Source organism: Bombyx mandarina, chromosome A1, assembly GCF_030267445.1.
Source record: "Bombyx mandarina strain Sakado chromosome A1, ASM3026744v2".
Taxonomy (NCBI): Eukaryota; Metazoa; Arthropoda; class Insecta; order Lepidoptera; family Bombycidae; genus Bombyx; species Bombyx mandarina.
The window spans coordinates 19,741,770-19,768,636 of NC_143234.1; the positions used below are offsets into that span (position 1 = coordinate 19,741,770).

The following is a 26,867-nucleotide window of genomic DNA, read 5'->3' on the forward strand; positions in this document are numbered from 1 at the left end:
GAGTTGTCAACAAACTCCAAATATGCCATTTCTACTAAAATCTACCAATGTTGGCTTTATGTCCAGACTGCGCCAACCGCTGGACCATATTTAAAGGAAAAAAGCCATTGACTTCATCCTGATTCGAGTTTAAATGAAGCAAAACATGTCTATAATTTAATAAAAAAAAGGCAGTGGCCCATTCTAAGGAAGATGCGGCTTTCACGTGTCACTGAATTAAAATCATTACCGTCGCTTTTACATTGAACAATATTGAAACTACTGTTTATTTAATTTTTATTTGTATTTGTAATATTTACTTTGAAAAAAAAACCGAGTTTTTATTATCATTGTTGTCGTACGACGTATGTACCTGAATTAACGTATTTATTAGCACTATTTGTGTTTTTAATGTTAAATGTGACCTTCTAGCTAATGATTTTATTGACTCTTAATGCTGCGATAACACTGCCGCAATCACTCACGACATGTCGCGACAATAATATCGAGAACTTAATTGGTACATTATTTTTAAAAACACAAATTCTTAATAAGTCGTGATAAACAAGCCATTTAATGTGCAAAGGTGAGATGACTCATTTGATGAAGTCGAGATTATTATGTGCAATCATCACCATCTCCCACAAGGAGGCGGCGGAACGGGAGAGGGAGAGCTCTTCTTCCCTCTCGGCGCCGTGCTGCCGCCGCCGCCCGGGGGTCGAAGGTAGGCGTTCTTCCAGCTCCGGCCCCTGTGAGGAGGCAGGAGACTCCCGGTGATGATCGCGGAGCGACCTAAGGGGGTTGAGGCTATGCCGCACGCTATCGTCACTCTAGCGCGCTGGCACCAGGAGGATGCGACACGGCGGCGGCTGCGGCCTGTGATGCGGTCCGCATTGCCGTCGTCACTGTCGTCGCCGAACATACTGTGGAAGAGCAACCCGGTCGGCGGTGTATCGCGTTCTGACCCGGCAGGCTGGTTCTGGCCCAGCGGGGTATCACGAAACACCAGCAGCATCGCTCGGGCGTCCTTTGGGTGGCACCGCTAGTCTAGTTGTAGTGTTGACCGCCGGAACCCTCCTACTCTGACCGGGTTCTGACCCCGGACGGAGATCGGACGTCGGGTGTAAGAGTGCAGGGGAGTCTTTTAGTGGGGTAGGGCCCTAAAACTCCTTGGGCCCGCATTCTGCTCCCAACATCTGTAGATCGTCAAGTCCCACATAAATCGCACGCGGCCTAGGCGCGGGGATCTCGTAGGAGGTTCAGCCCCCGAACCGAAAAAATATAATAATATATGCAAAATCACACTACTTTTATGTCTCTGTATACATGATGATAGCCGTTCAGCCGCAGATTGACACACAGCACCCAATCACCACTGCATTAGAAGGTAAAGACCTTCCTCCCGGATAGGAAGGTTCACCTCGAGGCCAGACCCGTACCCCGTAAGGGTCTCTGACGATCCGGAATTATTATTTGTGTTTATACTAAAGCTAAATGTGACTGGGGCACATTCCAGAAATGAAAATCCGCGAATAGTTATGAAGATGTTTATTTAGATAAGACAGTAGAACAGCATTATCGTAATGAAGAAGACGAGAGAGAATGAGATAGGGAAACATGTCTCGAGCGTGGAGCTCACGCGGGACCAGAGTGAGCCGCGGTCAGACCTCGAGCGTGAGCTCCTCCTGTCATTGTCCATTATTTAGCAGCAACCGCCTGAAAACCAGAGAAGGTAGATGTCATAGATGTCATAGGTGTGTAGAATGGGTACCCGCAACTTCGCAGATATTCGAACTGTGTGAAGTCAGTTAGTCTAACTGGGATGGAAGTGATACACTCTTCAGGGGCCCCTTTTATTCTTTTGTACAGTATTAAGAAAAGGCACCTTTGAAAGTAACTCATTAGAAAAATGTGTTATCTAAATCCGCAAATTCAACAGTCTGCGGATTTGGACACCGGAATACCCGTAATTGACTTTAACGGTGAAGGAATAACATCGTGTAGTAAAAATCAAACCCGCAAAATTATAACTTGAGTAATTACTGGTGGTAGGACCTCTTGTGAGTCCGCACGGGTAGGTGCCACCGCCCTGCCTGTTTCTGCTGTGAAGCAGTAATGCGTTTCGGTTTCAAGGGTGGGGCAGCCGTTGTAACGATACTTGAGACCTTAGAACTTATATCTCAAGGTGGGTGGCGCATTTACATTGTAGATGTCTATGGCCTCCAGTAACAGTAACCATATAGCAAGCAACAGGTGGGCTGTGAGCTCGCCCACGCAACAAAGCAATAAAAACAATATCTAACCAAACATTTCACATTAATTACCTTTAGTAGAGCAATCGTTGCAGTCTTTTTCTGGACAGGCGCAATCTGTAGTGCAGTTACCGTCTTTGCACGAATCTGGCAACGGAAAAAGTACATTAAATAATAAATATTTATATTAAACATTGTGTACCGTGAATTTATTCGTTTAAACATTTTAATTTCAAATAAATTATTTTAGAAGTTCAAGTTTGTTGGGATAGATGATAGATCTATGCGAAAACCATAGCCGCATATGAGCTAAACCAGCTAAAATAATAAATAAATAATAATGGCCGTCTGGTGTAGTGGTAAGTGACATGGTCACTACATAAGGGGGTCGCGGGTTCGAATCCCGCTAAGGGAAGATATTTGTATGATAAATATAAATGTCTTTTCCAGGGTTATGGATGTATATTAAATAAATGTATGTGTATAAGAAAAATCTTACATTTATTTCCGTTATCTGGTACCTGTAACACAAGTTCTTTACGAACTTACCACGGGACCGGTCAACGTGGCGTGATTGTTAGTAAATATTTATTAATTTATTTATTTACGTACTCGATAAGTTTGAAGTTTAACTTGAATGTTTATTGGATTTTCAATGGATTTTCTCAAGCGAGTGTTGTTTCTCGCGCAAGACTTCGAGAACAGCTCCTGAATAGGATGTTTAAATAGGACTCACCTTTGCACGGTTCACAGGGGGCGGGCATTTTGTCTGTTGTCGTTCAGTCCACCGAACTATGTTGAAGTAAGAGAAGCGACGTTGTTTTATACTAATAAAATGCGACAAAAACGATAAAAACTAGAGCAAGGCTGCCAGAAAAAAATAGTCTATTATAACATCGATATTGTCCATCGTAATAGTCGTCTATGACCAAGTACGCTAATGTTATATTCTTTTTTTTGATTGCTCAGATGGGTGGACGAGCTCACAGCCCACCTGGCGTTAAGTGGTTACTGGAGCCCATAGACATCTAAAATTTAAATGCGCCACCCACCTTGAGATATAAGTTTTAAGGTCTCAAGTATAGTTACAACGGCTGCCCCACCCTTCAAACCGAAACGCATTACTGCTTCACGGCAGAAATAGGCAGAGTGGTGCTACCTACCCGCATGGACTCACAAAAGGTTCTACCACCAGTAATTATGCAAATTATAATTTTGCGAGTTTGGTTTTTATTACACGATCGTATTCCTTCACCCTGGAAGTCAATCGTGGACATTTGTTGAGTACGTATTTCATTAGAAAAATTGGTACCTGCCTGAGATTCGAATACCGAGAATAATAAAATAATGTCGATTCACATCTGCCAGGCGTCCCGTGACGGCTGACATTTTTTTTTTGAAATGTAGTGTAGTTTTTGAAGAGTGATTTTTGAAATGTATTGTATTGAAATTTATTTAATTTGTGGAACATTACAAGGCCAGACAGAGTAGAGAGATGTTTTAAGGTTTTCCTCTTTATTATATCGTTGTTTACTCAACTGAGAAGACAGAAAAAAAGTATTTGTAAACATTTTTTTTTGTGATAAGGAAGACTCGTAGTACTGAGCCGTTCCGCACGATTCGAATTGTCGGAAGAATTCCGTTGAATGGCTGCATTTCCTAGTTGTATTTTTTTTTGTTTATTGTCACAAAGCCTTCTCTGAACGTTTGAACGATATTTAAGTTGTTAAAATTAATATTGATGCACTCATTCGACAACGGAATCAGCAGCAGACATGGCCACCGTCACTCAAACTGTCGAACGTAAGTTTTATGTTTAGATTACGAAACGTTTTTTGTATTAAGTGACTTTGGGAACCCTGTATGCTTAGTGCGAGTTTTTTTATCGTTCTCGATAGCGTAAAAGAAAGAAATCATTTATTCGCCAAGCATAGTGAAAATGAGTTATTACATTAAGTTAAAAGCAGCGTGTATGCTTTGTCATTATTTGACATGCGAATTTTAGTGCAGTGCAGGATATTATAATATTATATAATTTACCATTCCATTCATCCATAATTCAACTAAAAGTTAGCTCATATTTGTATGGAATGGGATCGTTTGCGTACGTTTGCCGCTAGGGGCGCTGTTCCAACTGCATACAAAATTGGCTGAACTTTTACGCTATCGAGAACGTTAAAAAACTCGCACTAAGCACACAGATCTCTCGACGCCATTGTTCAGTTTAAGGAATAAAGTCAAAAATTCAAAATGCATGTTTGCGCATGCGCAAGAAACACGCAAGGAGGTGTGTGTCTGTGAATTAAACATAAATATTCCTGATTATTATTATTTGCTATTATCACAATAACGTTAAACAATTCAATCTAATAATGTGTATATTTTTTAACGTTGTTATTATTTGGATCTTTTCTTTTATTGTTTATAATAATAATTAACTAGCGACCCGCCCTCGCTTCGCATCGGAAACTGTAATTTATTATTGATTTTTCCACTATTTAATGGATGATATTATACATATAAACAGTGGCGTACCTAGAACTTTTGCCGCCCGGGGCGATTTCCAGTCTGCCGCCCTTTCTTTTATAAGTCAATCAAATAGTGGTTTTTATAAATTAATACACATAAATAAATTATTAAGTTATTTAATCAATATTAATTAATACACAGAGTAAATTTTTTTAGACTTATTTGTATGCACTCGTAAACATATTTATATAATATCTACTCTTCTAGCTTTCATACTAGAAAAATCGTGTATAATGCTCTCAAAATTTATATTATTTGTAATTTCTTGTTCTATTGACAATATTGCAAGATTTTGTAGTCTTGATTGACTCATTGTAGAACGAAGATAATTTTTTATCAACTTCAATTTTGAGAAGCTTCTTTCGCAACTAGCGACACTGATTGAAATTGTTAAAAAAAATCTTAACAAAATTACAATGTTGGGAACAGAATTTTCCAACCTATACTGCTGAATAAATTTTAGCAGGTCAAGAGGGCCCTTCTCCCCGTTTTTCTAATGTTTTACCTCTTCTTTTAGTGTAGATACAGCCATAAAAACCTGGATCCTTTTTCTTTCAATATGGAACTGTTCTTTATCAATGTCGATCAAATCATTTATTTGACATTCAAATTCTTCATTTAGTAGGTTACACGGTATTATACACGAATATTTTCCCCTTTATTTGCAGTTATTTTTGAGCGTCATTAATTTCCAAAAGAACGGATTCCCATAAATGAAGGAAACATAGAAAAGAAAAAGATTGCATAGAATTGAGTAATACTCCAGCATCTGATCGCGTTTTACTATTTTCTTCTTCAGATGTCAATTTGTCCAAAGCGCTTAAAATGTAAAAAAAATGTTTTTTTACTATAGTTACCGCGGCAGCTCTAGCGCTCCAGCGAGTTTCTACACTACGTTTAACACCTTGACCAGTGACCGAAAGTAAAACATTCCATCTATGAGTGGAAGAAGAAAACAACGAAAACAACTGTTCGATAGTTCCAAAAAATGTGATGGAATTGATAGCTGTAGAAGCTGCGTGCAAACATGCCAGGTTTAAGGAATGATTTGTACATGCTACAAATTCTGCATTTGGATTTATTTCTTTAATGCGAGTTTGAACTACATGTCTAATAATTTGACTGGTTTGATCTTTGTGTGAAATGTCAGGAGTGCTATCAAATATAATACAAAAGTATTTAGCCTGCTTTATTTGATCCATAATTGTTTTTCTGACTGCGCCTCCCAATAGCTTTATGAATTCGTTCTGAATCTTCGACGACAAATAAGAGAGACTATATTTATTACCCATCTTAATTTTTATTACATGTTCTCGTAATACTGGGTCGTACTTAGCCAATAAGTCAACAACCTCGAGAAAATTTCCTCTATTTTCCAGTAAGTCGATGTTTTCCTGATGAACACTTTCACGATGTACTCGAGATGCCAAATTTTGTTTTGCTAAGAATCTAATTATATCAAGTATTCTTGTTAGAATTTCCTTCCATTTTTTTATTTCTTTATCAATATTCTGTTGTTGTAGTTTGTCAATAGTTGCTCTACTTCCAAGTCTTATTTCTAATTCCTTCCATTTGTAATATGATCGCATGTGCAGCGGACTAACCTCATGTTGACTAATTTTAGGATTAAGTTTCCACCATTTGTTAAAACCATTTTCCGTATTAAAACCTGCTTGACAAAGATTATCAAACAGTTTGCAGCAGAAACAATAAATACTTTTCTTCGATGGTGAATATACCATCCACGATCTTAAGAGCTTTTCGCCATTAGGCAAAATTTGAAAAAACCAGTCCCGACTCAGTATTCTTGTTTCACCTTTGGCTTTGCTTGTATTATTAGAACGTTTTATTCCTTCGCTGAAGTCGGCGTCTAAATTTTGAATTAAAAAGGGACCTTGACGTACCAGAAATACTCTTGTATTGTCGTCAATTTTGTTAGGCCATAATCCAATATCTTTCATAGAAACAGACAGAATAATTTGTGCAGCAGATTCTTCATCAGGACTTGATAAACTTTCTACTTCTTCGCCAGTGTGTGAAGCAGGTCTTTCCTCTTGAACAACATTGGATAATGTTTTTTCGCCTTCGAGCGCTGCTTCTTCACCCGTATTTGAGGCAACAATACTAAAAGAACTAGAATTTGGCTTATGAGAGATGTATTTGAGTAGTGCTCCAGTGTTTTTAATCGGTATTTCCTCCCTTTTCTTTCTAAATGACGCACCGCTTTCTTTTACTCGTTTCATCCTAGGGATATATAATAAAAATATAACTTGTCGAAATAAATAGTATAATATGTATAGAAAACAGCAGAGTCATTTTACTTCGCTGAATAACATCTATATCTACAATACGTAATACAATATGCTTAACATTATAAATTCTCAAAATGCACTTGCACCCTAATAATTTGTTTCACTCTCCACTGTTAAAAGATTGAATCGCTAATGAACAAAATGGTTTATAAGCAATTTATCAATCCAAATACAATTCTTCAAAACGGACTGAGAATATTTATGTATTTGCGAGTTCTGAAATTGTAACTTCATCAGTATTTTTGTTTTGTCTCGTTTAGATTTTGTTGTTTGAAAAAGATAGTTCTTATGCCGGCGCCCTAATGCTTTGCAGACCTAGCAGACCGCCTTCTGCCGGCCCTGTTTTTCAAAAGAAAAATCGATGAATAAAAAAATATTGATATATTACTTCAAAGTAATCATATAAACTTTTCAAAAGAAATGACATTTATAAACTGATATTAAAAAAAATTCCGAACAAAATCGAAAAGATACTTTTACGAATTCAAAGAATTTTAATGAATACAATAAAATCAAATTATTACCTTGTTCTTGAATTAGAATTCAAAATTTACACTAATATGCATTTATATACACCGATGAATAATATTCGAAATCATAATTTATAGAAATCAAATATTAAACTTATAATAATCATAATAATCATTTATTATTCAAGAAAGAAAATAAATATGAAATGAATAAATTGCTTTATACAACTAAAATTAAATGCTACAATGCCGCCCCAGGGTAAGTGCCGCCCGGTGCGGACCGCACCCACCGCCCCCCCTTAGGTACGCCACTGCATATAAACCTTCCTCTTCAATCACTCTATCTATTAAAAAAAACGCATCAAAATCCGTTGCGTAGTTTTAAAGATTTAAGCATACATAGGGACAGACAGATATAGGGACAGAGAAAGCGACTTTGTTTTATACTATGTAGTGATATTCAGAAGTATATTTTTGCGCCTTAAGGTTTTTAGGGTGCTTGTAAAAAAAACAAACAATTACTAAACATAGTCCACCATAGATTAATTATTCAAATATGAAGACAACATCGTGCGTTTGAAAGCTTGGAAGTTGAGAACGTTAGATACAACACGAAAATTCTCAAATTGGTATCGTGTGTAAAACTTGTGACAGCTTACATCTACAGTAAAATATATCTATTGCTATAAAAAAGCTAGCAGGAGCTCGGAGAGTTATATAGTTCAAAGTTGAACAGCAGACCAGCTTTTGAATTCCGTTAGAATTCGAAATTGTAACCTAATTTTTCACTTCCAATCTCTACGTATTGGTATATCCTACCTACCCGAGGAAGGACGTCAATTCATGCTTTTTTTTTTTACTTACGACACTAGGAAAATTGCTTGTACTTATTTTAGTGTTCGTTATTTTAGTGTGCAAAAATATACACTATTTTTTGATAGCGTTTGAAAAGTCACAAATAGAAACAGTAAAAGGAACATAAACCCGAATTATATTACAAGAGAATTGAGTTAAGAAAAATCAATTTATTTATTAATATCTTTTCAGAATACGTCACAGGCAATGAAAGAAAAAGAAAAACTCGGAGAATGGAGATGCCGTTGTGTCCACCAGGGTGCTCGTGCAAGAGACCTAGCTATACCGGACCAATCAAGCTTTTGTTTAATGCCATAGGAATAATCATTGCTTTGCTTGCCTCATACATGATTATCAGTACAAACTCGAATCTATACCTCGTATTTTGGATCTGCTACTCCGTGCTAAGACGTCTGATGTTGAAATCTAAGACGCATGAGAAGTTAGCTTGAATTATTTTATAGTTTTTAGATAAGCTACGTCATTCTAGAAATCATTTCTTAGAGAACGGGAATTAGACAAATCCACTTGATGTTTAAGGATATTGTGATCTTTGAGGTGTTTAAGGTTATTAACGATCGCGTCTAGGACTCAGGAAACGTACGTACCAGCTTGTATTTAAATTGTCTGTTTGTTTAACGTCACAATTAACAGTCATACAATGTTTTTAATGTACTGTGTTGTTAGAAGGAATGGGCGATGTGTTTAGTCCATACAAAATTCTCCTCTTACCTTTCTAAATAATAACATTAAAGTAAATATCTTTATTTCGCAAGATCAACAACTACGACTTTCAAACATTTAGTAAACAGGTTTTATGAGTAAAACTAACGGGCTCGCTAGATGTGGTCTTATCCATAGAAGAAATCTTAGAAACCACTATACAGCGCCATCTACCGGCTCCTATTTAATTTACTAAAACAAACTTAACCTAACCAACTCGTTATGATATTAGCTAGGTATGTGTCAGTGAAAGTCGTTGTAAAATCGATCAAGCCGTTTTCGAGATTAACCGGTATAAACAAACAGGCAAACATTTTTTATTGCTGTTAATAACGCAGTACGATTCAATTTTACTCATTTATGTGGGTATAAAGAATTTGGTTTTTTAATAGATGTAATCACTCAGATCTGTAGTTGTCCTCTTTCTTACAGTGTTCGGGTAAAATCAAAAAAGAGACAGCAGTACTTTACTAGAGACGTTTTTTTTTTAAACTTCATCTGCCGTGTTATTTCTTAATGAGGCAGTCCAATGTTTAGGGTTCCGTGCTAGTCCGCCATCATAAGATAAGTTACAATGACACAAAACAAAAGAAAAAATCGACTTCAGCAATATTCAAAATAACATTAATGTTGTCGATGTACATTAAATATTCATTATTTAACTCGTAAACAACTGGTCAGATGCTGATAAAATTCATCGCTACGATAAGAGACACCAGCTATAAAACAATAAAAGAAACATAAAAATCGGTCCACCCAAAAAAGTTCCGAGATAAAACTCCCTTTTTGGAGTCGAGTAAAAAACAGGTAACAAATATAACTGAAAAGCAGGAAATTTCCTGTGACGGGTATTTTATTTAGATAATAAGTTAGCATATTGTTGCACTGAATAATTTATTTCCCTTTTAATTTATTTTGTTATCTTTAATTACTAGGCTGTATGGGCTTAGATCCCCTTGCCTTTCCTAACAAGGAAAAAATGTTCCAAAAAAAATAATTTATGACTTTAATTTATTAATAAAATCTACAGTGAAAATTTGTCGTTGTTTATTTTTCGTTAAAAATTAAATTGATCTCGATCATCGCATTGCTATCTATCTGGGTGATTTTTTTGCTTACATTGCTCATCTTCTGTTAAGGGGTTTTCGGAGCCCAACAACGTAAATGCCGCCGCCTATCTTAGGACGCCGCGGGCAGAACACCAGCCAGATGGTCAGATCTAGCGAGAGAAGCACTCGGTGGTAGTCTGTACCATGCAGTCCATGCCACCCATGATCGGGCGCATTGGAAGTACGTCGCATGTGGTCGCGATCCTCAGTAGTGAGGGAACGATATAGAAGAAAGAAGAAGAAGATCTTAGGACATGAGTTCCTGGTCTCCGTTTTACAGATACATGCAGGGACGTCTTAAATTAGGCTGGGGCCCTTGGGCACACAAGAATTTGAGGCCCTTTTGGAAAGTAAAAAAGCTAATTATAATAACATTTTTACTGAGTATGACCATTTATTATAGGTAATCAAATACAGTATGATATAATATGTCATTAATGATATTAGAATGCTGCTGGTTTTTTGGTTACAATTACGATAACGGAAACCGTTATCGTGATCGCTAGATGGTACACCATAAGTACACTTAGTAAATTAGGTAGGATACGTTCGGAAATATTATTACTCGTGAATACCTTCTGATATGATTACTGATTTGTGAAAAAAGTGTAATGTGCCCTACAAAAATGTTTTGAGAATAAATGTGTAAGAGAAATTGTCAGTTCTTCGGGGCCCCCTAAGAATGGGAGTCCTGGGCACGGGCCCCGTGGGCCCTTACGGTAAAGACGTTATTGGATACATGCCTCGCTTTTTAAAACCGAAACGTATCACTGCCTCACGATAGAAATAGGGGGAGTTTTTGTGAGTGATTACAAACCAACAATATTATATAAAACGTTGCGCAGAAGTAATACGTATGAAATGATGACAAAAACTTTTATGTTATCTCAGATCTCAAGCGTCGGTACACATCTGAAGTAAAAACAGCGGCCGGTAACATGAGTGCGTTGAACTCAACGTGGCGGGACTAATTGTGGTAAAAAATTATATCAAACGACAGACTAAGAGGGAAGCCAATGTTGTGCTTATGGAGTTTCTGTAACAAGAATGTGTTTACCAGTCGTTATTTAACTAAGGCGTCATATACCTTTAGAGCTATGATAATGGAACAATGGATGCTCTTGCTTGATTGAGTATCACCATCCTATCTATTATTGGCGCGAAGCTTTTGTGGTTGAACTTTGTGTTGCCTAAAGACCAGATAATTTTATTACAATCCTATGTTTTTCTATCTGAGCTAGTTCTGAGATCTAATGAAATGCCATTTAAATATATAAATAAATTAAATATATAAATAACGCCCGATGTTTATATATTACTAATACTATAATTATCATGCACTCCCGATTGCTGGGGATAGAATGGGAACTAATCTAAGTGTAAGATATGATAAGGGAGCAAATGAACGAATAGTGACCAAAAACTAACCTATAGATTATTTCCGCAATGAAGAAATACTATCACCTTTAATCGAAACATGATTTCGGCTCAGATTTGATAAACTGGACAATGGTTATTATCACCATCCAGCGGCTACCGACCAGATGGATCGACGACTTAGTTAGAATCGCTGGGTCACGTTGGATGCAAGTGGCAACGGACCAGCCGCACTGGACATCAATTGAAGAGACTTATGTTCAGCAATGGACAGTGGACAGGCCGAGATGATGTTAGAATGATCCTGTGTTTTATTACCATGTAGAAGTCATGTTTTTCAGTCTGAAGAGTAGGTCAGCTGTTATGCAATAGGAAACGGTGTACGATTGACGGTATTTCCTATGTAGATCGGTCCCGATGTACCTATTGACAATTGCAAGCGTCTATCTTTAGTCACGTATCGTGTGTACGAACTATTCTTGTCAGGTTTTGTAGTCTGGATAGTATTGAATTCATCAAGGCACCGAGAGAATCGTTTATGAGTCGTAAAACCTGAGATTGTGGGGTCCGGACAGCGCAATTTATGGTTGTAAAAATCAGCGTGAAATTACTGCTTTTCTGGGTAGTGTTATTGTATTTTTTAAACTTACATACATAAATATACAGGGTTTAATGATATTTCTGTAGCGGAAATCAACTGTTAGATTAAAGGAGATGCAAAAGATCCTGACTTAATGAGCTCAGGCTCATTTGCTGCGAAGTGGTACTGGAGCCCAATAACGTAAGTGCCGCCACCAACCTTGAGACATGAGTTCTAAGTCTCAGTTATACATTACCACGTGCCTCACTCTTCAATTCGGTATTACTGCTTCACAGTAGATACAGGCATACTGGCGGTGCCTACTCGTGCGGAGTAATAAGACGCCCTACTTCTGGCACAAATGCTTGGTCTTTAGAGTTTAGCATGCGGTCCGAAGTATTTACAGTAAAGCCTCTAGCATCGCAACATAAATACCTCAAGTTATGGGCAATCTGGTGGTAGGACCTCTTGTGAGTCCGCGCGGGCCACCACCAGGTACCACCACCCCGCCTATTTCTGCCGTGAAGCAGTAATGCGTTTCGGTTTGAAGGGTGGGGCAGCCGTTGTAACTGTACTGAGACCTTAGAACTTATATCTCAAGGTGGGTGGCGCATTTACGTTGTAGATGTCTATGGACTCCAGTAACCACTTAACACCAGGTAAGCTGTGAGCTCGTTCACACATTAAAGCAAAAAAAAATGAAAAAAATATACAGTCCAGCCTTATGAACCTTAAAGAAACTTTGGACAGACAAAAGATTGCTTGGAGGGTTTTTTACTATTCTTCTGCTAACGAGCAACGTTTTAGGAATACGCAGAAGGTTGGTACCATTCAGCCTCATAATATCAATGCTCTATTTAGAATAATATTCTATAATGTTCAATGTTATTTAGATAACAATTTTCTGTATTACACTGTGAACTTCCACAATATCCGATATCACGTCAGAATCAGCAGGTCATCGACTTCACGGCAATCATCTTCGTGATTAAGATAAATCATGCAATTGTTATTTTTTATTCGTTTTTTTATTACTATGAGTCTTGCGTGGAGAGTACCTCGATGGCAATTGTTATGTTGTTTGTTTGATCTTTGGTTGATTTTCTAATTATTTTGTTTTTAATGATTGTTATATGTATTAACGTTATCTAACTTGCCTAATAAGTATCCGAAAATACAGTATATGTGTAATACGGTTTTTACTGGTGGTAGGACCTCTTGTGAGTCCGCTCGGGTGGGTACCACAACCCTGCCTATTTCTGCCTTGAAGCAGTAATGCGTTTCGGTTTGAAGGGTGGGGCAGCCGTTGTAACTATACTTGAGGCCTTAGAACTTATATCTCAAGGTGGGTGGCGCATTCACGTCGTAGATGTCTATGGGCTTCAGTAACCACTTAACACCAGGTGGGCTGTGAGCTCGTCCACCCATCTAAGCAAAAAAAAAAAGACGTTGGTTTAACGTTCTACTATTAGTGATAATTAATATGAATAAGCTGTAATGTATAATCTATCTATCTGTCTTCTTTTTCGTTAGCCTCGCTAAAACTCGAGAACGGCTGGACCGATTTGGCTAATTTTGGTCTTGAATTATTTGTGGGAGTCCAGAGAAGGTTTAAAAGGTAGATGAATATGAAAATGCTCGGAATTAAATAAAAATAACAATTTTGTTTTCCCTTTGATATGTCCCCCGTAGGACGGATTCCTTTTGTTTGTTTTAAATTTATTTTATACAAAAGTTTAGTTCTTTTATTTATCGATTGAGGCACTACGAAGTCTGCCGAGTCAGCTAGTTAGAAATAAATTTAAAACAAAATATCATTAATTGATAAATTAAGGTGGCCTCTGTGTCCTGCCTACGAATCGTTGCCTCTAAATTTGAGAACCACATTTCAATAATAAATGCATTATAAGTTGTTAGAAGAAAATTTCAAGATGCATTGCAACAACACATGCTTCATTTACGTAGTTAAATTAGGCCAGGGACACAATAAATACCCATCTCCGAGCCTTGACGCATAAGATTGAAGTATCAAATACTTTTTGATAACCCTCAAACGGAAACACAAACACAAACCTCAAGTAAAAATGAAAATATGAACGTGTAAAACTTTGAAGGAACAATAAAAGTTAACTGTAACAATAATTAATTGAGTGAGGCTGGTTAACGACATGTTAATAACACCGTCATACCGTTGCTTGAACGTAATGTTGTGTCCGTAATAATTTTAATAACATTCTGAACCAGTTTTTAGTTGAATTACGAAATTTTGGTACCATTCTTTTCTTTTAACGCTTGGAAATCCATTTACGGATATCCGGTCGAGGGGGTAACGGATCGGGTTATGTCGGACTCCGGCGCCTTCTAAGAGGAAGAAAGGGAGAAGAGAAGGGCTGAGGTCCTTCACCTCCATCAATTTCTCACAGGAGACTACGCCTTGAAAAATGTGCGCGAGGCACTTGCCCCACAGAACCGACTACCAACTAAACCAAATTTTGGTACCTACCGCTGTTCTTGGTCGGGAAGGTAATTGAAGGTTAAGCCGCAGGACAGACGTAATTTCAAGGTAATTGAGGCTTTATCCTCATAATATTTAATTATCTTTTCCCAGTAGCCCTGTTCCAAATATACGACTTCACTACCCGTCTAATAATGACTACAGAAATACTAATAATAAAGCTAGAGGTTACCTATGAGACGCTCTGCCACCAGTTTTTTTGCGTTTTATTGCTTATATAAGTGGATGACTTCACAGCCCACCTGGTGTTAAGTGGTTACCAGAGCCCATAGACACATACGACGTAAATGCCGCCACCACCTCGAGACATGACTTTTAAGGTCAGTTTTTACAGTACAAAGGCCCCACTCTTTAAACCGAAACGCATTACTGCTTCGCAGCAGAAATAGGCAGGGCGGTGGTTACCGTGTGAACTCAAAAGAGGTCTTAATACCACCCATTACTGGAGTATATTAAAGTCCTAAAGGTAGAATGTTTTGTAAACGCGTACGGGTAGGTAATACCACCACCCTCCATTTCGATAAAGCGGCACGACACGAGAACCCTCTCATCGTGGCCGCCGGTAACTACATAGCTGATCCAGCGGACCAAATGGTAAACAGTCGACGTCGCCCAAAACACGTAATCTCGGATCCTTCCGATCCACTAATGTTGCTTTTAGGTACCCCAAGCACCGGTCATCGTTCTCGTCGAACCCGTCGCTTGCGACGAAGGGCTCCACGAGTAAATTAACCCTCAGACACAGCCCACTGAGTTTCTCGCCGGATCCTCTCAGTGGGTCGCGTTTCAGATCCGGTGGTAATTCTGCGAAGCACGGCTCTTGCTAGGGTTCGTGTTAGCAACATCGTCAGGTTTGAGCCCCCTGGGATCACCTACTAGGCCGGTGACGCTGACATGGTCTCTCTAGACCGTGAAGCAGTACTACGTTTCAATCTGAAGGGTAGGGCAGCCTTTGTAATATAGAATTGGGGCCTAGTACGTATGGCTTCGGTCACGACTTAATACCAGGTGGACCATCAGCTCGTTGACCGATCTGCGCAATAAAAACCATAAAAGAAAATAATTCATAACAAATAAAAGTAGTTACCTACAAATAAATAATAAGGTTTTATTCGTAAGTAGTTACAATATAATATATTATTGTTATGGTGAGTACATATAGATTTAAATGTGACTCGTGAGAGGGGAGCGACCGGTTCCGGAGCCAATTCGTGTTCTTGTTTACGGCCTTCCGATCATTTTATTGTCGGTTCGTACGAACTCAGTTGGGTTACTATTATATTGTAGTCCGAGAGGCAGTCTACATTAAGCATATCGACGCTTGAAAGGCAAACGTGACTAAGCGATAGTGCGTGAACTTTACAGTAGACTAATTTAAAGTTGAAATTAATTTAAAATATACATGAGAAATACCTGAAAAAAATTCTATTTTAATGAATCTAGCTGTAGGATTGAAATGATTTTAATAGACCTAGATATATCATTTTTTTTGCGCATCAAATATGGTTATTGCCTATCATTTATGTATAAAGCAGTTGTTGTCGCTTAGTCACGTTTGCCTTTCTAGCGTCGATATTAATATTTACGCATGTCAAATATTTTCTTCAAATCATGATTTCAACGCACAGATAGGTAAACCGAAGAACTATGAGAGCAGAATAGCAGGCATTCATGGTTTTGGAAACAGAGGAGAATGACTAATTCAGTACGCATACGAGATTGTATCCAAACCAGGACGAGACTGCATGACCACTGCTAAAGATAAGGGAAAATTCCTTGAGGGAGGCTTTTGCCCTCAAGGGGTCCATATTAGAAGGAGATTAAATTGCATGAGTAGTAGATTTACTATGGTTACTCAGTAATATAATTGTTAAATACTAAATTAATTAAGCTCTATCTAATTATTTTGGAATAAAATAAAGCTATTTTATCATTATTTATTATTATAAAATTTTCTTATTTAAGTCGTATGAAAGTTTTCGCGGTTGTAGCCGAAATATTTGTTTTAATTAAGAACAAAAAGTAAAGAATGAATCTCACTTTCCGCTTACAATTTCCAAAATTCAAACCTTTTATTTTGTTTAGAACCTATGGATCTACAGAGAGAGTGTGTACTGATAGATACCAAATGTTTCTGTCATGAACCAAGTCATGCACGTCGGTTTGATAATTTAGACTGATTTAGCAGCATTAAATCAGTCTAAATTGAACTTTCGGCCTCGGGTATCAAAGCGGGTACTTAGTCACTAAATTCTAAGCGGGCCGTGACTTTATTCACTCAAGCATTATCTTTTCGCAAGAATTAGGTTATGTGTTTTATGAAATTGTTTTGTCGAAACATTACGAGCTCCTGCCCCCTTGGAGACAGACGGGTCGATCGTCCGATCCCCTCTCCTTACCAGCTCAGCTATTGACCCGCCGGTTCTAGACGGCTGCGCGCGCATCGCCCTGAGACCTAGCGCATTCCCAGCTCGGGACGCCATGCCTACACCCTGCGATTCTTGCAAAGGTAAATTAAATTCTAAATTATTGTTTAATTCGCTCTTAATTTCATATTTATTATTAGTTTCGTTTTATTATTAATATCTAAATGGTTTTATTTAAAGTGCGTATATTATAATAAACGATTTCATTTACCTACTGATTTTGGACATTATCGATTTCTCTTAAGAACTTTCACCACGCTTCGTTTTTATGATTAATGTTTCGATCTTTAGCTTTTCACAGGGAGGCTGGATGTATTCGAATTGTTTTTGTTTGAATGGTTTTTTATAATATTTGTGTTTAATGTCGGTAGCCACGTGCGGCGGAGGCACGGCGGCGTGCGGTGCCGCTTGCACATGCGGCCCCAGCTGCGCCTGCGGAGATGGCAAGCCCTCCGGTTAGTACAGCCCTACATGCTACACACATTACATACTACACACATTACATACGCTAGCGATTAAAACAAAATAAGCAATGTCGTTGTACAAATTACATTAAGGCCCTAATCTTGTCTCGGTGTATAGTTATATCCCTAGTGAATAGCTATATTCCGATTGTCGCTATGAGTCACATAACCGCTTAAAATAAGAGGCGCCATCTTAAGGTTTTTTTTTTAAAATCTACCTTCATTAAACCCACGAATTCTAAGCTCAATCAATTCTGAATACTTTCAAACAGATTTGTCATTTAATAAACGCATTTTTTCACACAATTTTAATTTTTTTTTCCAGGGGACAAGCCATGCTGCCAGGGCGGCAAAAATTAATTTAACTTTAACTCTAATTTTTCACTTCAATAATGAAGAATCTATTTAATATTAATATTGTAATGTAGAATTCAAACATTATAAAATGTATAACCTTATAAAATAACGTTTCAATTAAATTCCGAAAATAATGATAATCAGAGTAATGATAATGATAGCAATGGTAATGATAATGATAGCAAAGGTAATGATAATGATAGCAATGGTAATGATAATAATGTCAGTACGATATGGAACTATATTGTTAAGCGCTTTTATGTTTAGTTTTAAATATTTAAACGTAGATTTTACTGCATAAGTGTCTCTCCGCTTTTAGACCTAGATATAAGTTATAATCTTATCACATTCAATGTTTTAAAATTAAGCTTAATATTATCTAAATACAAGAAAATTAGTACTCATAATACTCATTAATTTTAAGGTTATCAAAATAATACGTAAAAGGCATAATAATCGATGTAATAATTGTCTATGATTAATCCAATAAAGTAAGCTTGTAGAATTTGTGTTTCATTTCAACGCCCCAAATATTCCCAATCACATATTATATTCGATACAGATAATATAATAAATTAATATACAGTTATAATTCCATATAGAGATTTTTAATGGTATACTTACAGAAAGATTGATAAAATGTGTTAATTTAATTTTTTGGAATTTCAAAATCTAAATTTTAATAAATCTTTTTAATAATCAAATGAATAATAAAATCATAGAAGCAATAACGGGTGAAGTAACAGATACATCAAAATATGCAATGTATGTGGATATAACCCAAAGACGGGTTAATAATCACGTCAGGCAAATCGCCAGTCGTAATGCTCATGCCAAATCTCTATGCAGCACGAAGACAGATCATGCTGCGACCCCACATAATATGGGATAAGAGCAAGAAGAAGATCTTCTTAAATCTTAAAGAAGGATGAACATTTGCGTGTCCTTTATTCACGAATCTCTGTGGTTGGCGTTACATGGAAGGATTTTTGTCAGCAGGTTCGTGTTTTTTTTTAAAGTCATTAATAATAGCTGCAGCTCAGCGAGACCGGATTTCATTAAATAGAAATACTCTCAACTCTCAAAATATTCAAAAAAAATATCAAAATAATAAACACCACCCCACCTATTTCTGCCGTGAAGCAGTAACGCGTTTCGGTTTGAAGGGTGGGGTAGCCATTGTAACTATACTGAGACCTTAGAACTTATCTCAAGGTGGGTGGCACATTTACGTTATAGATGTCTATGGGCTCCAGTAACCACTTGACATCAGGTGGGCTATGAGCTCGTCCACCCATCTAAAAAAAGAAAAAAAAATAGTATTCATCCAATTTTCGGTTTGAGCCCCGAGAGCTCACCTACACGTTAGGGTAATGCTGATATAGTCTCTCAAGGCTATCAGCATAGGTAGGAGAAAAAAAATACATGTGTGCAATTCACACGTGGTAGAAGTGAAACCTTCCAAAATTAAAATACAATTATCCTAAACGTCTTAAGTATATGTAAAATTTTGTCATTAATAAATAATTGTAAGGTAGCGCATTCTGTGAATTGATATTTTAATTTCACGTATAATCCTAAATTAAAATTCACTACAAGAGCTTTCATACACACGTTAGTATTAAAAAATCTCACAGATGGCGCTGTATTAAATAGTATGTATATTTCTGTCTCATTCTTTGCTGGCTTCATCCTACACATTTTTGTATTTGTGTCTCTTACCTGTCGTTTTTTCCGTTGCATCCGGTTTGAAATCACAACGATTCTAAAGAAGTTTTCACTTCAAAAAGGCACGTAATTTTGATAAAGTCGATTCACCGTAAGTTTTCTGTAACATTTTAAGCGACTCCGAACACGAAATTCCATACCCGATGCAAATTTTAAGACAAACTCTTTGATTTTTTGTCCATTATTAAATTCGCATTAAAAACACCAGATATAACCGTAACTAACAAAAACTAACTAAAAATAGCACTATGCTTAACCTAAACAGAAGATGCAACTCAAACTCCGCGCCAAAATGGGAAACAGTTGTGCCAATCTAACAACAAAAAAAAAATTTAGTTCGGAACCATAAATATTTTTTGACTGAATGTAAACCTTTTTTTTTATTGCAGTAATAGGCGAACGACCTTGAAATTGAGATTTTACTGGTGGTATGGCACTTTGTGAGCCCACACGGATAGCTACTACCACTCTGTCTATTTTTGCCACACAGTTATGGTTGAAAGGTAGGACCGTAGGTCGTTGTATTTTGAAGCTGAGATTTAAAACTCATGTTTATTAACTACAGTTACATTGTTGATATCCGCGGCTTCCGGTAACCATTTAACTCCTGCTGGACTTTGAGCTCGTCCACGCATCTAAAAAAGAAAAGATTAGCCACATTCGCTGATGGACATCAATAATGCCAACGCCGCTGCCTGCTGTCAACAAAAGCGCGGTTGATAACCAGAACTCATAAACATTTAATTTGAATTTTATAGCCCAAGATTGCTAAATGATCTGCCGCTAGCCCCCTTGAGACGTGAGGTCGATTTGTATTGTTTGATTTGTTTGTATTGTAATGACTGTCATGTCTATCATATAGGACACATAGCTGCTTCACGACAAATATATTCAAAATCATGTGACACTTATTATCGCTTTTTGACAACTAATGAAGAAATAAATGTTTTGCAGAAATATAGTGGGAGCATCTGTATTATAAACTGTAAGTTTTTACGTAACAACGTAATTGATTAGTAATATTATGTAGGTACACTTAAATTAGAATTTCAGTAAAACAAAGGAAAATTTTAAAACACTTTATTTTTACGACAAATGTATATGAATATAGTTTGTATCATGGAAGCAATGAATGGGACTCGATTGATAAATCGTTATATATCCTTAACAGCGTAAATGCTAATTAATTAGGAATTTCATCTTATAATTAAATCCTTATAGAAAATATATTTGCGCAATACAAAACATACAAAGTAATATAGCACAGTTACAACATTTCACAAACTCAGTCTGACATCAGCAGTCATATTCCAAAAAAATCTACCATTTGGAAGCTGAACGTTGATGTTGCCAGTAACTCGCAATGAATTCTACTATAACACGAATTCAGTATAAAAAATATGACACATATTGTTTCATTAAAAGCCGAAAAAAACATTTCATTCGATTTAATTCACCGAAGACGCACTCTACAGAGAAATGAATATGTATAAAAATTAGGCAATTCCTACATCTACGATCTATATAAATATTATAAATTTTAACTTCTAATATTCTTCTGTAAAAGTGTAAATAATTATTAACGCGATACAATAAAGTACATAAAAATAACTCTTTTCTATTTAAGGTACCTTTTAGGACATCTTAAGTAGTATAGGCACCTTAAAAATCAGATTTACAATGTATTTATTACATTTATAACGTCCATCTTAAAATTTTAAAATAAACTTTCGAACATTCAAATATTAACACGCTCTACCGATTTCGTACGTTCAACAATATTGAAAAATACACTACCACAAATATTTAGCTTGTACGAAATGCACATTTTTTTATCAATCCACCGTCCGCTTCGCTTCCTAATATCGAAATTCAGGGAGAATCATTAATAATCATGGTAACCCCAAACAAACACAACGTCAATTTCAAGCGCGCTTCGTTATACTTACGAACTATGACAACATTAAAGTGTTCATAACATTTAGTTGATCACATGACAATCACTTAAAATCACATAATCGATTTTATAAAACACGAGATACCGTACATTGGATCTGTTCGAAATACGAAATATGTCTGACAGCTGTCAAAACACGGACGTGTCAGAACTTGGACATTTAAATTGCCAGTTACAATTATTTACAATTAATATGTACCTTGACAATTAAATGTAAAACATTTTTCAACATAGAAGTTATTTAATAATCATATAACTGGTACATACATACAGTTTTATATATTAGCATTTATAGTATGTATTGTATAATAGTTTATATAGCTTTAATAGTTGGAACATCAAAACAAATCAGTATGTCACGCACCGTCGTATTTAGAACAGAGATTACAGGTTATATGTACTAATTGTATGTACCTATTTTTTACAAATTTGGCGGGAGATTTGACATTATCTATGGCACGGGCTCCTCTTCGGTTCCGTCGTCAGAGTCGTACACTGGCGCTCCGTTTTTCATCTGTATAACCGATTTCTTCCTGTGTCTTTGCTCTTTCTTGTCTTTATCGATGAACCTACAATCAACCCAATGGACTGTTTAAATTAGATAAACACAAAAAGCCTTTTGGTCAAGCCATGTTTTAGATTAATGAAATCCAAAGCCTCGTTCATTTGACACAATAAGCAATGGTTATTTTTTTAACTAACTATTCACTAATAGCATAAAGGGCTATTCCAGCTTTGGGCGGGCGGGAACGATGACCGCTCACTATGCTATTGGCTGTACGCCCTGTTACGCCTTTGCTTATAATGCCAATAAAAAAATTGTAATGACATTTATTTGATACTAGCTTTTGCCCGCGTCTTCGTCCGCGTGGAATAGTTACTTTCGTTGCGAAATTATTTATAAATATTATTTTAAGGGAAAGTTGGTATAAGGATTAAGATGTCAGTGAAGGTAAGAATACCATAATAAATTATTTTAAGTAATTTTTTAATCCATATTTTTTATTTTGCATTTAAATATTACATCTTACCCTGACGTACCCTATATATGTATTTATTTATATTTATTTATAAAGTCCGTAGGCGTCCCGCTTTGAAACGAAAAAAAAAATGGTCACGCTATGAATGATGAGAATATTCTGCATTTTGTATCGTACCTGCCGCTCATTAGTGGGCGCAGTGCACTCTTGAGGCTCGCGAACAAGTGCGGGTACATTCGCTCCTGTGCCGCGAGCATGTCCCGAGCGGCGTCGAGTGGTTCGACGTGCAACTCGTCCGACTGACACGAGCCGGCCTCACGTTGGGTCGATGCACGAGGTCCGGGGACCGCACAGGCGACGTCGCTTAACTCTTTCCTTGAATATGAAGATTTATATTAATTTCACACTGGTGGTAGGACCTCTTGTGAGTCAGCGCTGGTTGGTACCACCACCCTGCCTATTTCTGCACTTAAGCAGTAATGCGTTCCGGTTTGAAGGGCGGGGCAGCCGTTGTTACTTGAGACCTTAGAACTTATATCTCAAGGTGGGTGGCGCATTTACGTTGTAGATGCCTATGGGCTCCAGTAACCACTTAACACCAGGAGGGCTGTGAGCTCCTCCACCCATCTAAGTCATAAAAAATAAAAAATAAAAATGTTAGGTTCTCACCCGCTGTCGCCACTGTCGTCTGTGGGTGGCGTGGACTCCGGTGACGAGGAAGGTTGCACCGTGCGGAAATCTGGCAGGGCGCGAGCGCACGCGAACGCGTCCAGTGCTCGCTCGCGAACATAAATGAAAGGACGGATGACGCGGAGGTCGTGCTCCCTGTAACCAATCATATTATACGATCACACATCTCACATATAAGGTCACAGCTAATCTATGGTCGCAGCACCGACTGTCACCGTAAGCAGAAACCGCTGACAAATCTCACCGTAGAAACTTCCAGAAGTTAGTGACCCATTAAAATTATGGCAATTGACTTGAGAGTACAATGGAGTTTTTAGAAGAGCTCGAGAAATGACATTCGATGGTTTTGTTTGGAATTTTACCAACAGCGTTACGGACGGCTAAACATCCTTGTTACGCGTTTAATTGGGAGTAAAAAGTCTTAATTGATAAAACCTAGCAAAACACACAGCGACTCGCGTTTCGACCGAAAAGCCACATTTACTAATAATAATTGAATTATAGAATCTATCTATTCGGTCTCTCTGTCTGGACCGTGATGCGGGTACGGCAATGGCGGAAGCCGCTTGTGTTCGTCTAAGAACGTTAACCCCGCCGACTTTACATTACACTACTAAATACCATTTGCGAACTTTTCATTTTGTTTTGTTGAACTTTTGTTTTGTTTGAACGAACGTTTACTTTGTAAGTTTTAAGACAGCCATGTAATGAAAACAAATTAAGAAAATGTACTGTTTATACTGATTATTTTTTAAATATATCGAGGTCCATGTCAGTGTCATTAGTGAATAGTTCGCAACGGAATTTCGGGTATGAGATTTAAAAAAGTAATTCGTGTGCTGTCCAGAGTCAAAAAGATATCCATCCTTACTTAAAACATCTTCATTCAATATTTTTGATAACTAATAATTAATTAAATTATTAAAAAATTAATTGAAATGATTTTTGCGGTTTCATTTTGTATTTTTTATTATTTCCGATCTTCGAAATTACTTAATAAATAGAATTTCGCGGTTATTATTCGTATTATTCGTAGTTATTATTCGTCAAGATTTGACTATTCGTGCTAGCTACCGTTTATTATCTATAAAATCTTTCTAGAACGAAGATGAAACCCCATTTCAAGCTACCAGGTTTCAAGATATAAGATATTTTAAACCATAAAAATACTTTCAATCACATATAAAGTAGTGAGTAATAATTTATGTAACAACTGTCAAATTTAACCTTTAGGTTATCTAACCGGACGCGACAGTATTCATCAGCTCAAATCTCATTAGTAGCGTGCACACACTCGTATATAATAGAAAAAAGACCTAGAGAGAGAGTTGCATGAAGGGGCATAACGTTTTTTCGTTACGTGACGATTTCTATTAGCAAATTTCGTCGCAAGTTACCTTAAGCATTTGCGCTTCAAAAAGACTAGGATGAACTAAGAAGAACCAGTAAAGCATGAGTGGGTATAATACCTGATGCTGTAGTGAGCTTTGAGGGTGGCGAGCCTGGCCGAGTGCATGGCAGCGGCGAGGAAGGCGGCGGCGGCGCGGTCGAGGTGCTGCGCCAGGGCCGCCACGCCGTACCCGTGCGCGCCGCACGCGCCGTACGCGCCCGCCCGCACGCCCGCGCCGCCCCAGCGGTGGCACGGCGCCGCGCCGCTCCCTGCGGACACACGCACCGCTCAGACACCGCCGCTCGACCAACTACAGTCTATGCTACTGAACCTATATCGGTACCTTCTCTGCCCGTCTCTACAGATTTTTTTTTATTGCTTATATGGTTGTTTGAGCTGACAGCCCACCTGGTGTTAAGTGGGTTCTGGAGCCCATAGACGTCTACAACGGAAATGCGCTAGCCACCTTGAGATATAAGTTCTAAGGTCTCAAGTATAGTTACAACGGCTGCCCCACCCTTCAAACCGAAACGCATTACTGCTTCACGGCAGAAATAGGCAGGGTGGTGATACCTACCCGTGCGGACTCACAAGAGGTCCTACGATGGTAGGACCGCAAACTGCGGGTGATTTGATTTTGCGGGTTTTATTTTTATTACACGATGTTATTCCTTCACCGTGGAAGTCAATCGTGAAAATTTGTTAAGTACGTATTTCATTAGAACAGTTGGTACCCGCCAGCCAGGGATTCGAACACCGTTGCATCGCTAGATACGAATGCATCGAACGTCTTACATAGCGCCCCCATATTTTTTCTGGGTCTCTTACCGCCCCCCCTTTAGGCCTGCAGCGCCCACAAAAGGGCGTTATCGCCCACTTTGGGAAAGGCTGATCTAGACGTTAATTAGACGGGAGGCAAAAACGAGCACGCAATGGCGGACAATGCATCAGGACTTACGTTCGGTGTCCTCGTCCTCCCATTTGTCCTGGTAAATGAACTTGACCCCCAGCGTCCGGCAATACGCCATCAGATGGAGTGGATCCACTTGAGTCTTAGGTTCGTTGACATACAAAGCACCTGAAAAAATTAAATCAGTGTAAAAGTTAAAACTTAGTGCCAGATGAGATACATGAAATTGTAAATAATAAAATTAAAAGGTTATATTAAAGGTATATTAAAGGGTATATTAAAGGTAAAAAATTAAAAGAGTTATACCATAATTAATTGAGTCGTACTTCAAAATAATTACATCATGACTCTTTAAAACCAGATGACAAATAGCAATATAAAGATACCTTAAATGTAGTACGTATGTTCATTAGGGTTCACGGTGACTCAATGCAAATCAGTTGTCACATTAATCCAATAATTTAATGAGTGCTTCTGATAATATTCCTTGTAATTATCACACGAGATTCGAGCTACTATTTGAAAATATCTGAAGTCATGTGTAAAGTGAAGTATGCTCACGACTGTTATATAATACAATAGAGACTTCGACTTTACTCCTCAAGCAGAGTGGATGCATTCACATTGTGATATGAGCTCCTATTACCACTTGACACCAAGTGAGCCGTGACCTCATTGTACCATTAACGCCCTAAATAATAATAATAATAATAGTAACACCAGGTGACGTCACTCACCAATGCTAAAGTGCATGCCCTTAGACCTGGCATAGAGCTGGTAATGATGCATCGTGTGCAGGAGGGCTATAGAATCCCGGCCTCCCGAGAGGCACACCAGCACTTTGTCTCCAGGTCGGATCATATTGAACTCTTGTATGGCCTGTTGAACAGTTTGGTTTGGATATAACACGCAAATCTTAAACCATCACCGTCGAAGTTTAAGTTGTTGATTATTTTTAATTAAAAGAATTCCCACGGACTTGGTGTCTATGCCGCTTAACTAGGATAGATGGGCGAACTCTTGGCCCGCCGCTAGAAGGGAAAAGTTTTCTAACTTCTGCCCTAGCACTTGAAGAAGGCCTAACGGTTCCCGGGTAGCTATTCAACATTTACTGCAGCATTGGAAATGCGATACACTGAGAATGGTCGACAAGAAATTCAACAGACTGATGCGTTAGCACCAGTAGTGTCTCACAGCACAATGGTTACTACTATTTGTACACCTTACTCCAAAGAATGAGACCTCATGTGTAAAGTGGACATTC

At 37.7% G+C, this 26,867-nt stretch overlaps 3 protein-coding genes and 1 long non-coding RNA gene across 6 annotated transcripts in view; 1 reads left to right on the plus strand and 3 right to left on the minus strand.

Annotated features, from left to right (window-relative positions):
- Positions 1-1,512: 1,512 nt before the first annotated feature.
- On the minus strand, positions 1,513-3,066 carry LOC149499615 (uncharacterized). Its single transcript, XR_016325598.1, has 3 exons — positions 2,968-3,066; positions 2,304-2,378; positions 1,513-1,695 (listed from the first exon to the last, which is right to left on the minus strand). It is a non-coding gene; the product is annotated as an uncharacterized LOC149499615 (long non-coding RNA).
- A 676-nt stretch (positions 3,067-3,742) lies between these two features.
- Positions 3,743-9,967, plus strand: LOC149499616 (uncharacterized). The gene is made up of 2 exons (XM_089739726.1): positions 3,743-4,034; positions 8,590-9,967. The coding sequence occupies exons 1-2, from the start codon at positions 4,007-4,009 to the stop codon at positions 8,847-8,849; spliced, it is 288 nt and encodes a 95-aa protein (XP_089595852.1). The 5' UTR covers positions 3,743-4,006; the 3' UTR covers positions 8,850-9,967.
- LOC149499617 (uncharacterized) lies at positions 4,861-7,049 on the minus strand. The gene has a single exon (XM_089739649.1). The coding sequence runs from the start codon at positions 7,001-7,003 to the stop codon at positions 5,429-5,431; it is 1,575 nt and encodes a 524-aa protein (XP_089595775.1). The 5' UTR covers positions 7,004-7,049; the 3' UTR covers positions 4,861-5,428.
- A 10,774-nt stretch (positions 9,968-20,741) lies between the features above and the next one.
- The window catches only part of LOC114242722 (uncharacterized), a 101,120-nt gene continuing 94,994 nt past the window's right edge, over positions 20,742-26,867 (minus strand). For all 3 annotated transcript variants that reach the window (XM_089739313.1, XM_089739312.1, XM_089739314.1), the window contains 6 exons: positions 26,341-26,482; positions 25,652-25,771; positions 24,773-24,962; positions 23,283-23,438; positions 22,791-22,988; positions 20,742-22,202 (listed from right to left, as the gene is read on the minus strand). In XM_089739313.1, the coding sequence (XP_089595439.1) occupies positions 22,085-22,202; positions 22,791-22,988; positions 23,283-23,438; positions 24,773-24,962; positions 25,652-25,771; positions 26,341-26,482 (924 nt within the window). In that variant the 3' untranslated portion in view covers positions 20,742-22,084. The remainder of the gene's footprint in view (positions 22,203-22,790; positions 22,989-23,282; positions 23,439-24,772; positions 24,963-25,651; positions 25,772-26,340; positions 26,483-26,867) is intronic.

What these genes read in the sequence shown, in the direction of transcription:
- LOC149499616 (XM_089739726.1), top strand. Translation starts at nt 4,007, where the DNA reads ATGGCCACCGTCACTCAAACTGTCGAAC. An exon ending in CGTCACTCAAACTGTCGAAC is followed by an intron (nt 4,035 to 8,589) that starts GTAAGTTTTATG and finishes ATATCTTTTCAG; the next exon opens with AATACGTCACAGGCAATGAA.
- LOC149499617 (XM_089739649.1), bottom strand. Translation starts at nt 7,003, where the DNA reads ATGAAACGAGTAAAAGAAAGCGGTGCGTCATTTAGAAAGAAAAGGGAG.